Here is an 18,601-nt window from a genome sequence, read left to right as displayed (position 1 = left end):
AAGGTTTTAATCAGGACTTTATGAAGCCGGTCCCACTTTTGAAGTTTATTTGAATGGAAAGATAGTGATCAAAGTATATTATGGCCCTAAAAAATATTAGGGGGCACTTTTAAGTTTGAAGTTCTCTACGACACTAGAAAGTTTGATAAAAATGCTACCAATTTTAGCAAAATTATAGTATGTGTTACCAATGCTACGAATATTAACAAAATTATAGAACTTTTCCCGAAAACTGTTGCACTTATTACGCATAAAGCGAATGATATAATTTAATGTTGAATTTCAGCGGGGTTCCCAAAGAAGTTGACAGAGGTTATATTTTTTTTCAAATGGAACCGTGAGATATATCAGACAGAATTACAGCTATATTTTACATTTTAGAGTATCAGAGTATTCATTTCGATATGATATTGCTAACCTATGCTTCTCGGCAAGGTTCTGATTGCGCCGACGCCATAACAGTGTAGCTAGGAATCAGACGGTCCAACGTCTCCAATTGTGAACCAATAATTCTGCACTGGTCGTTCTTCACTCGCTGTTTCCTTATCAGATTTTTATAAGCCCGGGTGGCTACTACGCTGTCCTGAATGGCAAACATAAATTTCTCTCTCTCAGTAAAGAGCTCTCTAGCACATAACCATCTGATCGACAAATGGCTGCCAGAGACATCACGAGGTCATCGGCATATTGAGGGTTCTTGGTTGAGATGAGGTGGGTGTCGGGTTTTGACATATGTGCAGTAAAAAGTGAGAAAAGGGCTGCGAGATCCTTTAATAGATTGGGAGGACTGAGTTTTGTGACTATAGCCTCACTAGACTTAAATGAGAATTAGGAGAAAACAGTTGTCTTTCGAAAATTATTTCGGATTGCCCTCTAGGAAGCAGATGGAAGTGAAGGATATTGTTTAGCTTATAACAAGCCGATATTGCCATACAGAGTCAAAACCTTTCCTTTTGTCAAGAAAGCAGGCTTTGCAAGTATTTTGTGATTATTTCTGAGTAGAACGTTGGTTTTCAGGATTAAGAGGGCGTGGTCTTTTGAAGAACCTAGTTGGTTGGTGAATTGGAAGTTCAAAATAGAGCTGTTTCTATTGCAATGCACATCTACCTTTACTTGATGGTGGACTGGACAACTTTCACAGAGGTTGAAAGGATAAAGATAGACCAGTAGTTTCGTTTTCTTTCTAGCTCAAATTGAAATGGACATTCTGCAAACAATGGTAGAATAATGTTGATAGAAAGAGGCTGATAAATGCAGAGCCTTTTTAAGGCTTTAACGGACCCATTCTCAGAAACTACCCAACTCAAAAATCTGAAAAAAAATCAAAAGGCGGCTACTGTATTTTGCCTAATCTTCGAAATACTCTACATACCGATGTCTGTTCAAATAAAGTTAGTAATAGTAAATTACTATAATTTTTAGTAATTGGCAGGAAGACCCCCCTTAAGTTCAACATAGAATCATGAAATTGCAGGAATATAAGCTACAGCATAGAGAATGATCCTGCCGAATTTGGTGAAAATCAAACTATTACTAACAAAGTAATAATAGGTCAAAATTGTCGCTTTTTTGCAAATTCAAAACTTTGAATTTCAATATCACTTGAAAGTGGATATTTTCACTTCATATATATTACGTGCTTCGTACTAATGGGACAAATGCACACACAAAACCTTTCATACCTGAAGCGTCTAGATTCCGGTTTCCCAACTTGTTTAGCTTTGGTTGACTTTTTACTCTTGCTCTGTTTGATGAATATTGCGACCTTTGTAGGTTTGACGAAGTAGATGCAGCGCATTGAACCAGTGAGTCTGTTTGGGAAGGGAGTAAACTAGAAAAATCGAGTCTGGCTGGTTGTTTGAAGTAGGACAGTGAGAATCGAAAGTAGTTATTTGGTGCATTGAATTCAGCTTCGAAGCTTGTGGAAGGATGCCATCTTGGCTCGATATTGGAGAGGAGGAAATGGAGTTGCATAGTATATCAAGGGTGCGATCATTTAGCAGATTGAGGTCTCGAGAGCATGAATTTCACTTTTCTGAAAGATGTACTGCAGAAAAAAATCTATTTCTAAATAGTTGCTGGATATCACTCGGAATAGAGAGGGTTACGAAAATTGAGGGAGCACGTTGGCTCGAATTCGGCACATATCTCCTTAATTGTCTCAGTATATTCACTAACCCTACTGTAAATTATATCGTTAGAAACTTTCTGATTCTACGGGAATTGGAGTTAGGAAAGTATGGCTTTCAAGGTTTGGCTTATGAATGGCTCAATCGGCGAGGTGGATATCAAGAATGATGTCATCATGGTTACTGATGCCGGGGACGATGTCAAGAAATGGGACGGTGTTTGGATTACGTTGATGCTGCTAGTTATAAGTTCAGGTATGAATAGCTGTTCCTTACATTATAGGTAGGTACCTTCAACTTCTATGCTCGGGACAATCGTAGCTCTACCAGCTGGTATGATAGGGTAACTAAAATTGGAATTGCGGGGCTAAGTTATCAGCCGCTTCACCTTATCTGATAATAATAATCGTTGGCGCAACAATCCATATTGGATCAGAGCCTTGAAGTGTGTTAGAGCACTTTATTGAAGACCATAGCGGTACACTACAGGATTGCAGTACCCTGTAGGAGACAATGTGATCAGCATTGCGCTCGCTCGAGATTATTACCCTGATTTGACTCAGGTACTTATTCACAGCTGAGTCGATTGGTATCCGACGGCAAATCACGATACAAATCCCACTGCCACCAATGGGATTTGAACCGCGACCTTCCGTACGACAGCCTTGTGCCTTGTGCTAGCCACTAAGCTACCTGGATAACAACCTACCTTATCTGATGCGCAACTAAAACTTTAGAAAATCTTTATTTGAAGATCTTTTAAAATGCGCCTTGGATTTGGAAAAGAAGCAGTACACAAAGTGTTCCCTTTCAATATAATTTATACCCACCACTTGTCCCTAATCTGAAAATATATTGTCTTCAGCCGATGAGGTATTACTTCTAATGAATACGACCTAAAAGCTAACTCAATTTCCAAGCAAACATTGAGAAAAATGGAAGTTTCAATTACATCCAGGATATTATATCCTATTGGCAGTTAATGTATTAAAACTGTTAAGTTTTTAATCAGAAATGAGCTTAACCCAATCATTCAATCGATATGCATATGTATGTTAAAACGATATTAATCCACCAAGAATTTACCTGTGTCCGAACGATTTTGTATTTTTCGCTTTTTCAGAAAAATATTTGTGTGACTAGACTAAATAAGCTAGCGGAAAATATATACTATATATGTATACGAATGAGACAACTATTTAATAAAAATTTGCTTATTTGAATATGCTAAAAATTAAATTTTAAATATTCAGAGGTAAACACATGAGTTGTTGTCGTGTACTCTGTAACCGGTTCCCCAGATCTCTTTCTTTTTAATATTGAAATTGACTCACATAAAGGTGCTTATCATCGTCATCATATCTATTGCATAAGATTCAGATCTAGTTTTAAGGAAAAATTTGGCATCCATTATATTAGAGGTGGGGTACTTCAATGAAAGGATAACTGGTTTGGGATAGGGTAACAAATCTAGCTGCCAACTCACGAGGCTCGTCTAGAGAAGGCAGGAAAGGGGAGGATCCTCCTTGGACCGGATTTTTTTTGGAGGCCCGAATAGAGAAACTTTAATAAAATTATATTAATTATGTAATTTCTAGCGTACCCGTAGCATTTTCACCCCGGGCCCGGTTTTTCTCTGTACGACCGTTCAACCTATTACTGAAGATAACAGGATAATAATATAATAATTTTTTTACAAATTTATCTTTACCATAGTTTATGATTAAGAGCAACAAAAAAACTTTAAATTTCAATAAATTTCGTATCACTTCTTGGTCTTTTATTGAAATATTCTGCGTAATAACATAGCACCATCAAGTTTTCTTAAAAAAAAACACCCAAAACTGAGGCATTAGTTCAACCAAAAGCATCCGTCGCCCAAAATAATTCGAGGGGTATCAATCCCAATTCAAATGGGATGTGCAGACTTATCGAGCACGAAATAAGGTAGTATCTCTAATTCTAATAATAAAGAACTAGTCAATTTGGCATATAAGACAACCAAAATAACCCAGAACAAGAAAACAAAGAGCTTATATAAAAGTTTTTATAATGCACCCAATCCATTAGAGATGCTCAAAACAAGCCAGTTATAGTTTATAAGGTAACATTTAAAGCAAGAGATTTATTATAAACTAGGTGAGTTCTTCAGACCATGCTCTGTAATTGTATATTTAGAATTGTAATAGTTCTAAAAGCAGACGCTTTTGCACGAAGATTTGTAGTTCGTACACCATAGTGTTGAAATGTTTCGGCAGCTCAAACTCGCGGGTTGTCAAATCGTGTATATCCTTTTTCCGATAGCTCTTGAAGTAGAGGCCCGTTCTGCAGATATTTCGGCAGACTTTACAGTGTTCGACTTTTTGGATGGCATTTTCAATAGGGCCAAGTTACAACAACCGGACACCACTAAAATATTTTCCATTAAAAGCCACATATATATACTAATTTCCATATTAATCGGTTGAACGGTATCATTCGGAAACAGATATACATACAATATATATCAACAACATCTATAATATTTTTAAGGTTTCGTGTGAAACAATACCTTATTAAAATTGATTCAACGTCTCTCGGTCTGTCACACCCGATTTAGTCGGAAACGGCTGAATCAATTATCACAAAATTTGGTGAGAATTTGTGGGCCGCGAATCCCTTTACATACAGCAAGTGGCGCCATTTTGTGTTGAATTTGAGGAACGGCTCCCCGAACATGCGAAGGGGGGTGTTGAATTTTTTTTTCGCAGAATCTAGTCGTGTGAGGTATCAAATTAAAAGGTAGGTTAGTACTTTTCGAAACTAATATTGTAAGAAACATGGAGTGAGGCGTCAAAATGTGAACCCCACAAAGTGAAACAGAGTCATTCTCAGAAACTATCCAGCCGAAAAATCTGAAAAAAATTACAATGTACGAAATCTAGGCCTCTAAATACATCCCATACCAATTTCTGCCCAAGTAAAATTAATAATAGCATATATTTTAGAAATTTACCCCAGATATTGACATCATGGGAAGAACCAGCCGAGACGTACAAACTGCTTTCATCCAGATCGAGCAGGCGGCGACTGGTGCGAGATCTTGGGCTGCACATCAATGAAGGCAAGACAAAGTATATGGTGGCAACGTCAGCACCGAAAAACAACCAACTAACAACATCAAATCGCACTGGTCAAACGGGAAGAATAAAGATAGGAGAATACAACTTTGAGACCGTTGACAATTTCTCCTATCTAGTGTCGAAAATCACAAGCGATAACAGCTACGATGATGAAATCCGCGCAGGGTTATTGTCAGCCAACAGAGCCTATTTCAGCTTACAAAAACTTTTCCGCTCAAAACGTCTCACCATAGGGTCAAAGCTCTTACTGTACAAGACTTTGATCTTGCCAGTCCTTATGTATTCCTCGAACAACAAGAAAAAATGCAAACTCTTTGCCGGTTTCTCGAGAAGAATCCCACGAAGAATTTTAAAGCGTTCGCGTTCTATTGCGCAGCTTTTAGCACCGGATAGCTGAGTGGTTAGAGCACAACGCTGTCGTACGGAAGGTCGCGGTTCAAATCTCACTGGTGGCAGTGGAATTTGTATCGTGATTTGACGTCGGACACCAGTCGACTCAGCTGTGAATGAGTACCTGAGTCAAAACAGGGTAATAATCTCGGGCGAGCGCAATGCTGACCACATTGCCTCCTAGTGTACCGTTACGGTTTTGGATGAAGTGCTCTAACACACTTCAAGGCCCTGATCCAACATGGATTGTTGCGCCAACGATTATTATTATTAACAGAATCTATTTCAGCTTACAAAAACTGTTCCGCTCGAAACGTCTCACCTTAGGGTCAAAGCTCTTACTGTACAAGACAATGATCTTGCCATTCCTCATGTATTCCTCGGAGACTTGGGTTCTTAGCAAGAAGAATTGCGAACTCTTGGCCGCGTTCGAGAGAAGAATCCTCATAAGAATTTTTGGCCCCCTACATGAGGATGGACGATTCCGTAGCCTACATAACGACGAAATCTATGAGCGATACCATGACCGTCCGGTTGTGGATAAAATCCGGCTTAATAGGTTACGATGGGCGGGTCACTTAATCCGTATGGATGGGGATGATCCCACCCGGAAAGTCTATAAGGGCAATATCTATGGTAGAAAAAGAAGACGAGGCAGACCCTGCCTAAGATGGAGCGATGGTGTAGGCCAGGACGCCAGACAGCTTTTAGGGATATCGAATTGGTGGACCTCGGCGCAAAACCGGGATGTCTGGAGTTCCTTATTAAGGCAGGCCTAGACCGGATACCGGTTGTTGGGCCGTTGATGATGATGATAAAACCACCGTTGCTCCCAAGGCAGAGTTGGAGCAGCATTTGATGAGCTGGACGAAACCGTTCGTCATTCTTTCTATTCTTTTTAGAAAAATGTGTTTTAACGACTAATTTCGCAAAACTAATATTACTTTTTTCAAGGTTTTTCTTCTTTAGAATGAATTCTACTATTTACTTGTAACACACAAACTTATTTATTTTGCATCAATAAAATATAGATAAAAATTTTAAAATGTAAATTTTTTTACAAATCACTCAAAATATACACAATAAATGGATATGGACCATGAAAAGGCATAGTCGAATTAAACAAAAAATCAATTACATCTAAAATTACACAGAATGCACACCAACAGGGTGCAATGTCTACTTTTTCCTTTGGAAGAGATTGCTTAGTCGTCTTTTGGGTGGCGTATTCTGGAATAACAAAATTACATAATCAAAAATACACATATATAGACAGAAACATTAGAAATTAATAATGAAAATATACAACAACGAATGAAAGAAACAAGAAAAAAATCCATTTGAGCACTACTTTATTCGATATGGTAAATGCATAGATATAAATAAAATGATAGAAATATACAGATGCAAGGTTGTGAAAAAGTATAACTTAGAAAGAAAAGACACAATGAACAATGACGTGTATTAATAAACATGACATGATAATAAAAAGTTAGTTTCAGATGTATAACATATAGTTATCCTGCAAGACGGATTCCAAGTAAAATATTCAGAGCTAAAATAAAAAAACAAATCAATAGCAAAGTTTTAACAAATATATCTAGTTTATCCCAGTTGTGAAGAATGTGAACTATCGTTATTTGGTTCTTTTTCGAGCTCCCAGATGTATCTCCAACAGGAGTCTTATTAACATGTGGTATTTTACGGTTTTTGATAACACTTCCTGAGTAGAGAGTTTTGAGAGATGTTTGACGCGAAGACGAGGCGGGTGTTAGGTTCATTTCGGTTACCTCAAAAGGTGCATTCGATTTTTTGAGGGTTAACAGATTTTCAAACATTTCTGAATCACCATCTAACATATGGGCTTCAATTGAATCGCGGGTTCCCCATTGCATTGAATCCCTGTTCCTTTCTTCATACGACTCCACATCATTCGCTGAAGATGGATTGATGCTGCTCAATCTGTCTAGAATTGATTTACGGAGTTTAATATATCTCTCCCCACATAGAGACTTTCGATATTTATTGAAATGCAAAGATCGTTGATGCTTGGCTTTGTTACGAAGCAACTCGCGAGCGCTGCTATTATTGGCATCTCGTTTTCGTTTTGCGAACATATTGCCTCGTAAGATGAATGATGAACGACGATCTTTTCGCTTCTGAATGAATACTTTTTCTACCGTTTCAACGAAAACAGAATCGTCTTTTTCGGCAACGCATGGCGAGTTTGAATCGGAAGTTGTACAACTGTCTGTTGAGGGTAACACCGATTGGCGCCATTTTGTGAATTTTTCACTCTGCATACACTTTGTAGGTGCAACTATTAAATTTATATTTCCGTTATTGTCGTGTTGATTTGCATCCCCACTGGTGCCACCACCTCGACCGCCAGTTTGTATGAAATCTTCTAAATGACGGCGTTGATCGAAATAAACTCGACTTTTACGTGGTGTTGAGGTAAATTGATTATGTAGTGGTCGTGATACAGGTTTTTTGCTTTTACGGTGTTTTGCGTTGCGATCCAATAATAATGTTAAGAGCTGCTGGATATATGTAAGTTTCATTTAAAACTTATAGTAGAAAACTGGATAAATTAACAATTTTATTAGATTGTTGAGGTGTGTTCAATAAATTTGTTTACTAGAAATGCAAGTCAGCATCATTATGGATTCAAATTCATTTTAATGCGATTCTCATAGAACAAAATAATTTCGAATCAGGCTGAATGTAGTCAATATCAAGCACAGGTTTTTGACGTAGAAACAAATCCGAATCATGTTGAAATCACTTGTTATAAGCAAGTGCGAATACTATACTATACTATTCAAATACCTTAAATGATTACAATTAAGAAACAAGCTTACAAGGAAAAGTAGATGCACCAAAGCGTATATGTGGGTACCAACTGGGAAAGTCAACAAAATAGAGCAACCACCTAAATTCCTTTGATACTCTTCGGGACTTCCCGAGAGAGCGAGAGAGCTCGGAGCTTTTAGTTATAAATTAATACACTACACAATTCTTATATTTTCTTAGTGAAGAAGTTGATATGGACAATCGGAGGTTGAATTAATTGACATATATGAAAACCTGTTTGAAATATTTTTGGGGTTACACTCAGCGAATGAATTTAAAAATCTAATCATGGAATTCTTTGCTGACAGTAGTGAACAGTACTATCCTAGATGTACAGATTCTTTTATAATGCTGTTACTTTGAACAGTAGAAATTATAAATTCATATAAGCACAAGTTTTTTTTGGGAAAAATTAATGAACAGTATTAATCAATATTAGAACACTAAGTCGTTACAAACGGGGCTGGGAAGAAGATAAGGATAGGTTGAGAGATTGAAAAGAATCGCAGCTCCAAGCACTCAAAACTTTCATTAGCCCCTTTATACTATCTCCCTATAATGCCCCATTTAGCGTCCTTTAGCCTTCACAGCCTTTTGCGAATCTGAGAACTTTTTCCAAAAGCAGAACACGCAGATTGGGAAAAAGCTTTTCGATGTATGTTGATTTAAAGTCTGAAGAAGCTTGGCAGCTGCATATGAAATCGATGACCCTCTCCTCCTTTCTCCCAACCGCTAGATGCAGCGGGGAAAGTTTAAGGAACAGTGTCCAGTGTTGATATAGGCCGTCTTAAGGGATAATAACAATATCGCTTCAGATGCCTTCAACTCTTTCACAAGGATTCTCGCATGTCTACAGGAATTCAAATTTCTTCATTCGGCTACGTAAACCCTTACAAATTTACCCTTCAAAGTGGACTTGACGATGGATGGCCTTGCGTTAAATGCTGGCTTCTTATTACCGACGGATTTTGAGTGCCCTGGCGGCCACTAAGGAATCCTTCGTCGGTCAAGTTTCATCAGCAACTGGCTTGATAATGTATTGCCACTTAGTGGATGACTGTCGAATGGAACGACCCCGTAATTTTTGTCGTATTATTCCGCCACTGACTATATTTCGCCTGGGATATGGTCGCTACTTTTAATTGGATTTTCTGAAAACTCAAGTTCAGGCAGGATCTGCCTTCACTGATTGATACATCGATGAAGACTATTAAATCTATATTCTCAAAAGACTAGTAGCCATTTGTCATCCATTTTCTCTTTTGGTGATTAAAACAGAGTATGTCTTCTCAAAAATAAATTTGAAAAACATTATCAGTAGATATCAGAACAACCTGACGTTTTCCGATGATTCCCAATGGACGTCCCAATGAGATCAAATTACATGCGTCATTACTTGTTTTCCATTTTACATCCTAATGAATGGCGCGTAATTTTAGGATAAGTGCCGAGGATTGTATAGTTTTCATCGCTTCAGTAATACGCGACCAGGCCTTGCGATTTGTGCCAGCAAGTTCTAACTATTAGCAAAATCTACACTCGGGATGTATACATCAAAATGGGCTCTATTATGGATGTGAACATCTAGTGAACCCGCTGTAATGAAACTCCCCAGGACTTACCTATCGCAGTCCTCAACATCACAGTAATTATCAGGATTTCTGAAATTGCTCTTCCATATAATAGTTCCACGTTAATTTGGTGTTGAGATGCACTCTGGACCGTTTGTACCAGACGAGTTTCCATCATGAAAAGGTGAGTAGCGTGCGTCTACCACAGTATTCTTAGTGAACATCACTAGTTCAGTCTCCATATTGTCCAATCAACCACATACTAAGACCGCAGACTTGTCGATAACTATTGAAGCGAGATTTGCTGCAAATGTTTGTTCAAAGATTTCTGTGTCCTCCAGGTGTCCAGTACCAGAAGCCAAAATAAGGAAGAGCAAACTTCTCCTTGTGGGTAACCCCTAAGACATTCTGCCTTAATAGCCTTCTCTTTGACATCAATGCACATCTTTCTCTACTCTAACATGTGACGAATGCAACTGATAAATAGTGGGTCGATTATGTGCTGCATGAACCGATCTACTAGTTTTTCCTATCCTTTTAGTAAGAAGAAAGTTAGCCTCATCCTTCACATGACGCCAACTAATTGGAACATTTTTGGGGCATGCGTTGTATATATTCCGAATACATAGACCCAGTGCATCCATTCTTCTATTTCTAGGACAGAAAAGACGTCAGCTGAGCCCGCAGATTTATATCTACGGAACGAGTAAATTGCCCACTTTACCCGCTTTGGGTCGAGGGCAGTATATGGCTGCCGGCCCTGAGCTGTAACTTTAGATACTACCTTGGAAGTGCACTTCAAGCTGATGGTATCCTATTTCCTCATAGTTTTCTATGTACTTCCTGCTGTGTAAATGTCGGTTACCTAACAGCCTACGTTCGTTGATAAAGATTCGCTTGAACTTGAAGCTCACCTCGAGCGAGTTAGTTTCTTGACAAAAACATCTCCATGATGATCGTTTAGCCGACCTTATGTTTTTTTCAAAACTTTCGGACCCTCCTTTCATCAATTCCAACCCACAGTTCAACCAGGTTTTAGAGCTCAATTGAGGAGTATTCTTGTCGTTCTCCTCTCTTCTTTGACGAACTGAGTGGATAATTCTCTTCGAAAGCTTCTCTCATACTAATTGCATTCTCCCGGGTTATATCCTGAATTCCAGCAGAGGATTTAATGTACTCTCAGCACTAGTTTATTCGATCCATGCGTCTCGCAGATTCTGAAATGGAGCGGTTGGAACTAGATCCACGCGCATAACAAAATCCATACGCCTGTGGTCTGAGAGCGTAATGCAGTTTGATACCCACCAATCTCCGATACTAGCCACCATTCCAGGGAATACCCATCGTGATACCGATGGCTTCTTGCGTGGCCTCATTGATTAAAGTGAATTCATTACTCAAGTTGATGAATATCTGCCGTTCGGTCCCTACTAGATATTCTAATAGTCGGAATTCCCTTGTGTTGATGTTAGAACTTCCCTAATAAATATGATGGGCCTTAACATCACGATCTTCTAGTTCCCATTTTTTTTAGTCTTGGCATATTAGACAGCTCTTACAAATGTTCCACTGGGAACTTCGGCAACACCAAAGAGTTTCCTTATATCCTTGTGAAGTTTTCATAGGTAGTTTGCCCATGTCGTGCTGTCATCACATAGGTCGTTAATCAGGATAACCAGGAAGTATTTTCAGATTACTATAAAAAGAGGGGGTTCTACCCCCTCCACTACATACAATAGTGCCTAATTTCCCCATCAACAACAGATGGTTTGGTATAAAGTGTGTGTTTTGCAGCAACTGAGAAAGAGGAAGAAGAAAGATCTAAAGCCATATTCTGCTCGTTCGAATATTGGCAATCAATTTGCTGGAAGAAGTCTTATAGAAAAATGGCAAATTTTGTGAATATAGGAAAAATGGCTCAGAACAATCAACGCACTTATAGTCGAAGAGATACCGAATTAGCCCCTTGTTAGACCTGATAAGAAGTTAATCAAAGAAAATCCTTGAGAAGAAATCTGTTCTACCTTAACATCTGGTAATAAGTGACTCAATTTAAAAAATCTACAACTTAGAAAAAAATAAATCATAAATTGAACAAAAAAAAAGGGGTTTTATAAATTATTACTCTGATTTGACTTAGGTACTCATTCACAGCTGAGTCAACTGGTATCTGGCAACCAGCCACGATAACAAATCTCTCTGCCACCAGTGAGATTTGAACCGCGACCATCCGCTACGACAACCCAGCGCTAACCACTTGAGCTTTCCGGACACAGTAATGAAAACTACTCGATTTTTTCGTTTCACAGAAGGATTTTAACGGGAAACAATTTTTTTAACCTTTCAAATATATTATAAAACATTCAAAAAATGTTGCTAAGCGCAATTCATTTTTTCCTTCTCAAAAAAAAAATTGAGAAGAACTTTATTTTGCAGGCTAGACGAAGTGACTTCGCTTCCGCATGGGACAAAACTGCAAGCTCTTATTGTCCCTTCTTCAGCAACTGACGCTAATGACTCAACGGTGAAAATTCTCTCATCAGAAGAAGCGTAAAAGCGCATTATCCGTTTCGCTTTCGTTTTTACAGAAGGTCGTAGGGAGAAAAAATACTTATTCCCGCTCCCGCGAAGGGGTATCATCTCCCACTGATGAAGCTGGCCACCGAAATGCGCAACTGGGCGGAAAAAGTAGAGTAAAAATCACTGACTTAAACGAAAAACTTTATTTTTTAATAATTTCATGTTTTCTATAGTATTGAAATCAGCTGAGAAGGTTGGCCATTATGTTGGGGCGTAATACGTTCCTTTAAGAACCACAATTTTAATCGGTAATCAAGCGATAATAGCCGCGGGAACCGCTGCACAGCCAAAGGCAACGAAAGGCGACGACCATCCAGCCAACCTAGACTGAACCTCACCATTATTAACAACTACAAAACATCGACTACTCATACGTACACACTCTTATTCAGTACTCTTATTTATGCGAATTGACATAGCGTTGAGAAAATTGTAAACGATCTTCCTAATAACGGCTATGTAATGTCAGGACAGAGCCAGTAATCGTTATTTTAATTAAAAACGTAATATACAGGACCTCTCCTAACGGTATGTAACGCCTGGGATATGTATCAAGAACATGGAGACCGACAAGAGTGGTCTATATTCCGAAAGCGGGTAAAAGGGATCCTCTTCATCCTAAATCTTTCAGGCCAATTGACCTGACAATGTTCTTACTTAAAACGGTGGAGAAGATGATAAACAACTATATTAGAGCAAACGTTCTAATGCGTAATTCCCTACATCTATGTCAGCGCGCTTACCAGGCCGGACGGACAACCAAAGTTGCCCTGTGTCAGCTGACGGAAAGCACTGTGTACGTTTTTGGACATCGAAGGAGCGTTCGATAACACATCGCATACAGAGGTACAAGATGCCCTAATCCGCAAGGGAGTGGGGCAGAATGTTGGAGGGTAGGCAAATAGCAGTACCGACAGGTACAATTCTATTGTCATGAACACTACTCAACGTTGTCAGGTGAAGTATTATCACCACTAATGTGGAACATGATAATTGATGAACTCCTGGGAGAACTAACAAACCCTGGGGTACAGATCTAGGATTACGGTTATGATACGTGCCAGAATCAAAATCACTAGTAACTGATGCAGGAAGGCGGGGTTGGGCATCAATACCATTCACTAGGAAGCGCAAGTTTGATCAGCTGAGAGCCATTAAATTAAAAAATGCTGCACTGCATATGTACTACAATAGCAAGGTCAATGATTACCTATGTGGTGGTAATCTGGGCAGACAGAAAGGAAGTCAGTAAAATAACTAGGGAGTTACACAAACTTCAAAGACTTGCTTGCGTGTACATCAGTGGAGCAATGAGAGCTTGCTTAACGGCATCCCTAGAGACCCTTCTGGGATTGACTCCCCTTCATCTGTACATATAGATGCAGGCAAGGAGGGCGATCTCGAGAATGCTTGGGAGTACCAGTGAGACGGGGAGCTGACTAAATCGTAGGAAAATTTATATTCTGATACTAAGGGATAACATGACAACAAGGTTAAATCAGCACCTGATTACCCGATACACTGACGGATCCCTTACGGCAAAGGGAGCAGGTTCCAGGATCATTGTCCAAGGAAAACGCCCTTTGAACCAATCGGTAAGCATGATAGCATATTTCAAGGGGAAATATATGCCATAGACAAATGTGCCTCCTTCAACCTCGAAAGAAATAATGCTATTCTAACCGACAACCAAGCGGCTATTAAAGCACTTAGGTTCACCAGGTAAATTCCAAACTGGTATAGGAATGCCTTAACGGCTCGTTCAGTAATGTCTGGATCCATTGGGTTAGAAGACAATGAGGCAACGAATGAGCTAACCAGGAAAGGAGTAGCGATGCCGCTATACTGGCCAGAGCCATTCTTGGAGTCGGAAATAGTTATATGGCCATGACGAACTCACCAGGAATGGAAAAGTCCAGAGTGCTCATGAGAGGATACGAACCCAAGCGCTCGAAAAATTATTTAAACCTCACTAAGAAGAACCTCCGGATCATAGTAGGAATGTTCACTGGGCACTGCAGGCTAAACTATCACCTGGGAAGCTAGGAAAAACTACGGACACACACACGAGAAAAGAGGTTAAACCCCCACACATGTCCAGTACTTGTGCAAAGTAGGTTCATGTACTTGGGGAAAATATATAATACCAGATGCCAGGTTGAAACACTTGAAACTAAGGAATATAATAAAAGTTTTTGTCGGTTACAGGTTTACTAGGACAAACTACAGTTTATAGGTGTACAATAACCGGTGAAGGGGTACCATGGTTCTTTTTAGACGTAGTTCAACTTCCTTTGACAATATAATCCGAGTTGTCATAATATCGGCAAATGCCGGATTTGCTTATTACTAGCACTGCCAAGCATTCAGGCTCAGACGATCTTACCTACCGAAAACAGGAGGATTTTTAAATGATTCTCTCTATTGCTTGAATGCTCTTATACACCTCCAGTTTGATAGGTTTATTAGCCCTACTCTTCTTGTTCACCCGTTTCATTTCTCCACTCAATTTTCCGTATTTAATTTAATTTAATAGTGCGATACTCGAAAGGAATACAAGAGAACAGAGAGAAACACAAACAGACGATAATGAAGTCAACCGTGGGTCGACGATAATCCAAGACAACGAAAAGGGCGGCAAGCATATGTCTATATGTTGTATTGCAGGAAGGAAAGCAAGAGGTAACCGAACCTGCTTGTAGCTGTGTATCTCGCGGTAAAGTCTATAGGAAAAATAAGTAGGTTGATGTAAGCGTAGCAAATATCACTGCCACCCAAACAAATGCAAACAGCTCTTCTAAGGCCCTAGTTATAGTCTCGTCAGAAATTAAAAAAAACTAAAACGAAAAGGAAATTGATTATTGTTATTTTTTTTAAAGGAACTGTTCAAAGAAAGGGTATTCTAGTCAGGAAAAAAATTAAATCAATTTATTAAATTACTTTCGATATATTTGTAAATTCTCTTGGAATCACAATATATATGTATATCTTAATGGTGCCCTGAAGTGGCGGGGAGGAAGATGGAGCAGCAACCCTGTCGGACAGAATAAAACCACATGGCCGAGGAGAACCGCTACGTGGCGACACCAGGAAACCCTGTACTGTACGCTATACAGTAGGCGAATGCTCCAAAGATTAGTAAGAGCCATCAGACACGAGTCTGCACGAGGACTCATCTGAAGTGATTTCGGTCACGAAACCTAACCAGGGGTATACTCGTACGACGGAAACTGGGATAGCTCTCCCCTTGTGGGAGTTTCATGAGGGTTGTGGTTACGTCTAAGCGGACAAGAGATTTTCGGACTTCAAGCGTGGTGTTGGGTAGGTCTTGCATTCACCAGTATGAATGCTGAGCCATGCACTCTGTACCGTTTTTGCTTGTCACAGCGGGGCTCTGATTATGGCCATAAAATCAATCTGTGTCTTGAGAAGACCATGGGGTTAAGTCAACTCCATAGGTACTCACGTTAAATCACCAAGGACGTAACTGTACATATTAACATAAAACGTACTTGGTTAAATTTATCTTTTAGACCGTGTTGAAAAATCATCAAAATAATTTTTCTGAAAGCCTGTAACCGGCCCCTGCAAGGGACAACGGAATACTTTGCCAGGGAATGCGTAAGCAGGCAGATAACTTCACGACGCATCAATAGCAACTGATGCAGAAAGAAACATCAGATAAAGACGCAGTCTGTCTCTCCATTACAGTATCTGGGTTAGCGAGATATTTAGCCTAACGCGCGAGGCTGGACCATTTATTTTTTTCTTACTTCCCTCAGTTTTACGTTTTCTTTCCGCGTCCCTCCAAAGGTTGATATTCGCCTATAACAGCTTATAACGGAAGCACCAAATTGTTGCTGCAACTGAACACCCACTGGCTTAAATATATCCTATACTAAAGCAACTAAGAAAAGCGCATCAAAATCTTAAGCCACCCCAACCACACCCAAGTGATTTCAATAATTGGTTGACTCCCTTGCTACAGCTCCCATTACTGAGCAGCGAAAATTCACTACCATAAACTGCATTGAATGTCAAATATTCTTCATATGACTTTGTAGACAGCAACCAAGAAACTGCCTAGGCAAGCATTGGATTTTTGCCGGACAAAAAATATTGCGTCCAGTGGGCGGGGCTTTTCAGTCAAAATCGCAGTTGCGTTCTGCGCATCTTCATTGGTATTAGCTCCCATTTGTGTGATGGTGTTAGTGCACGTGGCAGCGTTTGATATAGACATTTTCAAGCTTGATGACAAAATGAATCGTAGAAGACGGCGATCCCAATAATATCGAAATGTCACTTCATAAATTTCCTATTGTATTTATGTATGTATCGGCTATTTGTTGCTGGTTGCTTAATTTCATAAATTCGCGCACGCAGAACTGCTATAGCAGCACGACACACAATACATTAACACATGCGCAGAACGCACTGGGTTCTTGACTTGGCATCAAACCGGATGATTTATTTTTTGTCCTGCTTCGTCTTTGTCCTGTCGCGTCGCATAGTGTAGATGCGATCGCACCTTTACTCTTCAAAAAGACCAAAAAACCTTATCCTAAACCCTAACTTGAACTCAACATGTTTATTCTTTGAAGGCGAGAGACTAAGTCCCACTCATGTATACTCATCAAGTTGCCTTGATGAAACTATGCACCCCGCTTAAATCCAATTGCTATTGATAATTATTATATAACGGAATCACCAAAAAATAGCAATTCTGCTATGTAAGTACTAGGTTTCATTGTATAAGCAAACAAAGAAACGAAGGTTTAATTGGGATAAAACTATAAACAATAAATAGAAAAATAAAAAAGTAGTTATTTTTGAAGCTAGAAATATCTTAAGCTGGAAACCCACCGAAAGCCTGAAAACGTACAGAAAAAATGTCTGTTCAACCTACCTCATCTTTCATTTTGTAAGATGAAAACATAGTCCGGAACTTGGAAGGCGTAGCCATTTTCTTCGAATTGGATACACTAATATCATTACTTTCCTTCAGTATTTCTCTCATCGGTTCATTCCCACTTCCAAATGACAGACGACCTCCATTTTTACTTGGTGTTGGTGGGCCAGGCTTTTTATATGAAGTTGTACCTGAGATTTTTTTCCGTTGACCAGCATGAAGCAATGAACTTAAACTATCATCTAGGTTTACTGGAACATCCTGGTAAGATGAAAAAAATAATTTACAAAACCAGATCAAGGAAATAACAAAGAAGGATTTATGCATATGTACATTAATAGTAATTTTGCGCAAAAGCCAAAATTATTCTTATTCGAAAATCGAAATTATCTTTACCTTAATATCTTCTTCACGAAGATTATGCTCTGGATATTGGGCTAAATATGTACTCCTTAAATGTAAAGGAGCTAAAGAATTCCGATAATGAAGTTCGCTTGCACTAAACAAGAAATTTCCATGTAACTTTCTCTCCATTCAAAAAAATAAATATTTCTTTATAGAATTTACCTGACCGACTCCCTTCCAAATGGTGAACCTCGTCCACTTTTCAAATCGGCAAGATAAGTGTTATTGAACAATTCACCTTCCTCGTCCTCCATGCGCAAGTTTGACCCAATCATTTGCGAGGCAAATTGGCTTTGCCGTCTCAATGTAGATGATGGTATAGACTCAAGATCTTTGAGTTTGGTTTCCATAAACCTATTTTGTTTTTGTAGTTCGAGAATTGTTTCATTCAAATTGAAGACTTGTTTGGCAAGTTTCTGGACGTATTGTTCGTATTTCTCATTCTATAATAAAAATGGATTTTTGTTTTATAAAAGCATATGGACAATATATTGAGAAAACACCATACCTTAGTGACAAGACCCTCAACCTTCGCCTTATATTCGACAATTTCACGTTCATGTTTAGTTTTAATTTTAGTAACCTCTTCGTTGTAAAGAGTTTTCTGTTATTGTAAAAGGGAAAGTAAGTAATGATATG

The 18,601-nt window shown here is 39.0% G+C and overlaps 1 protein-coding gene across 1 annotated transcript in view; it reads right to left on the bottom strand.

Moving 5' to 3' along the window:
- Positions 1 to 6,624: 6,624 nt before the first annotated feature.
- The window catches only part of LOC119657748 (sporulation-specific protein 15-like), a 34,655-nt gene continuing 22,678 nt past the window's right edge, over positions 6,625 to 18,601 (bottom strand). Inside the window, exons 9-13 of the mRNA XM_038064799.1 lie at positions 18,471 to 18,566; positions 18,125 to 18,405; positions 17,954 to 18,056; positions 17,555 to 17,818; positions 6,625 to 6,871 (exon numbers count right to left, since the gene is read on the bottom strand). Coding sequence (XP_037920727.1) covers positions 6,821 to 6,871; positions 17,555 to 17,818; positions 17,954 to 18,056; positions 18,125 to 18,405; positions 18,471 to 18,566 — 795 coding nt within the window. The 3' untranslated portion in view covers positions 6,625 to 6,820. The remainder of the gene's footprint in view (positions 6,872 to 17,554; positions 17,819 to 17,953; positions 18,057 to 18,124; positions 18,406 to 18,470; positions 18,567 to 18,601) is intronic.

This window comes from Hermetia illucens, chromosome 5 (assembly GCF_905115235.1).
Source record: "Hermetia illucens chromosome 5, iHerIll2.2.curated.20191125, whole genome shotgun sequence".
NCBI lineage: Eukaryota > Metazoa > Arthropoda > Insecta > Diptera > Stratiomyidae > Hermetia > Hermetia illucens.
The sequence above is the reverse complement of the archived record's forward strand: the minus strand, read 5'-3'. Positions and strand labels throughout refer to the sequence as shown.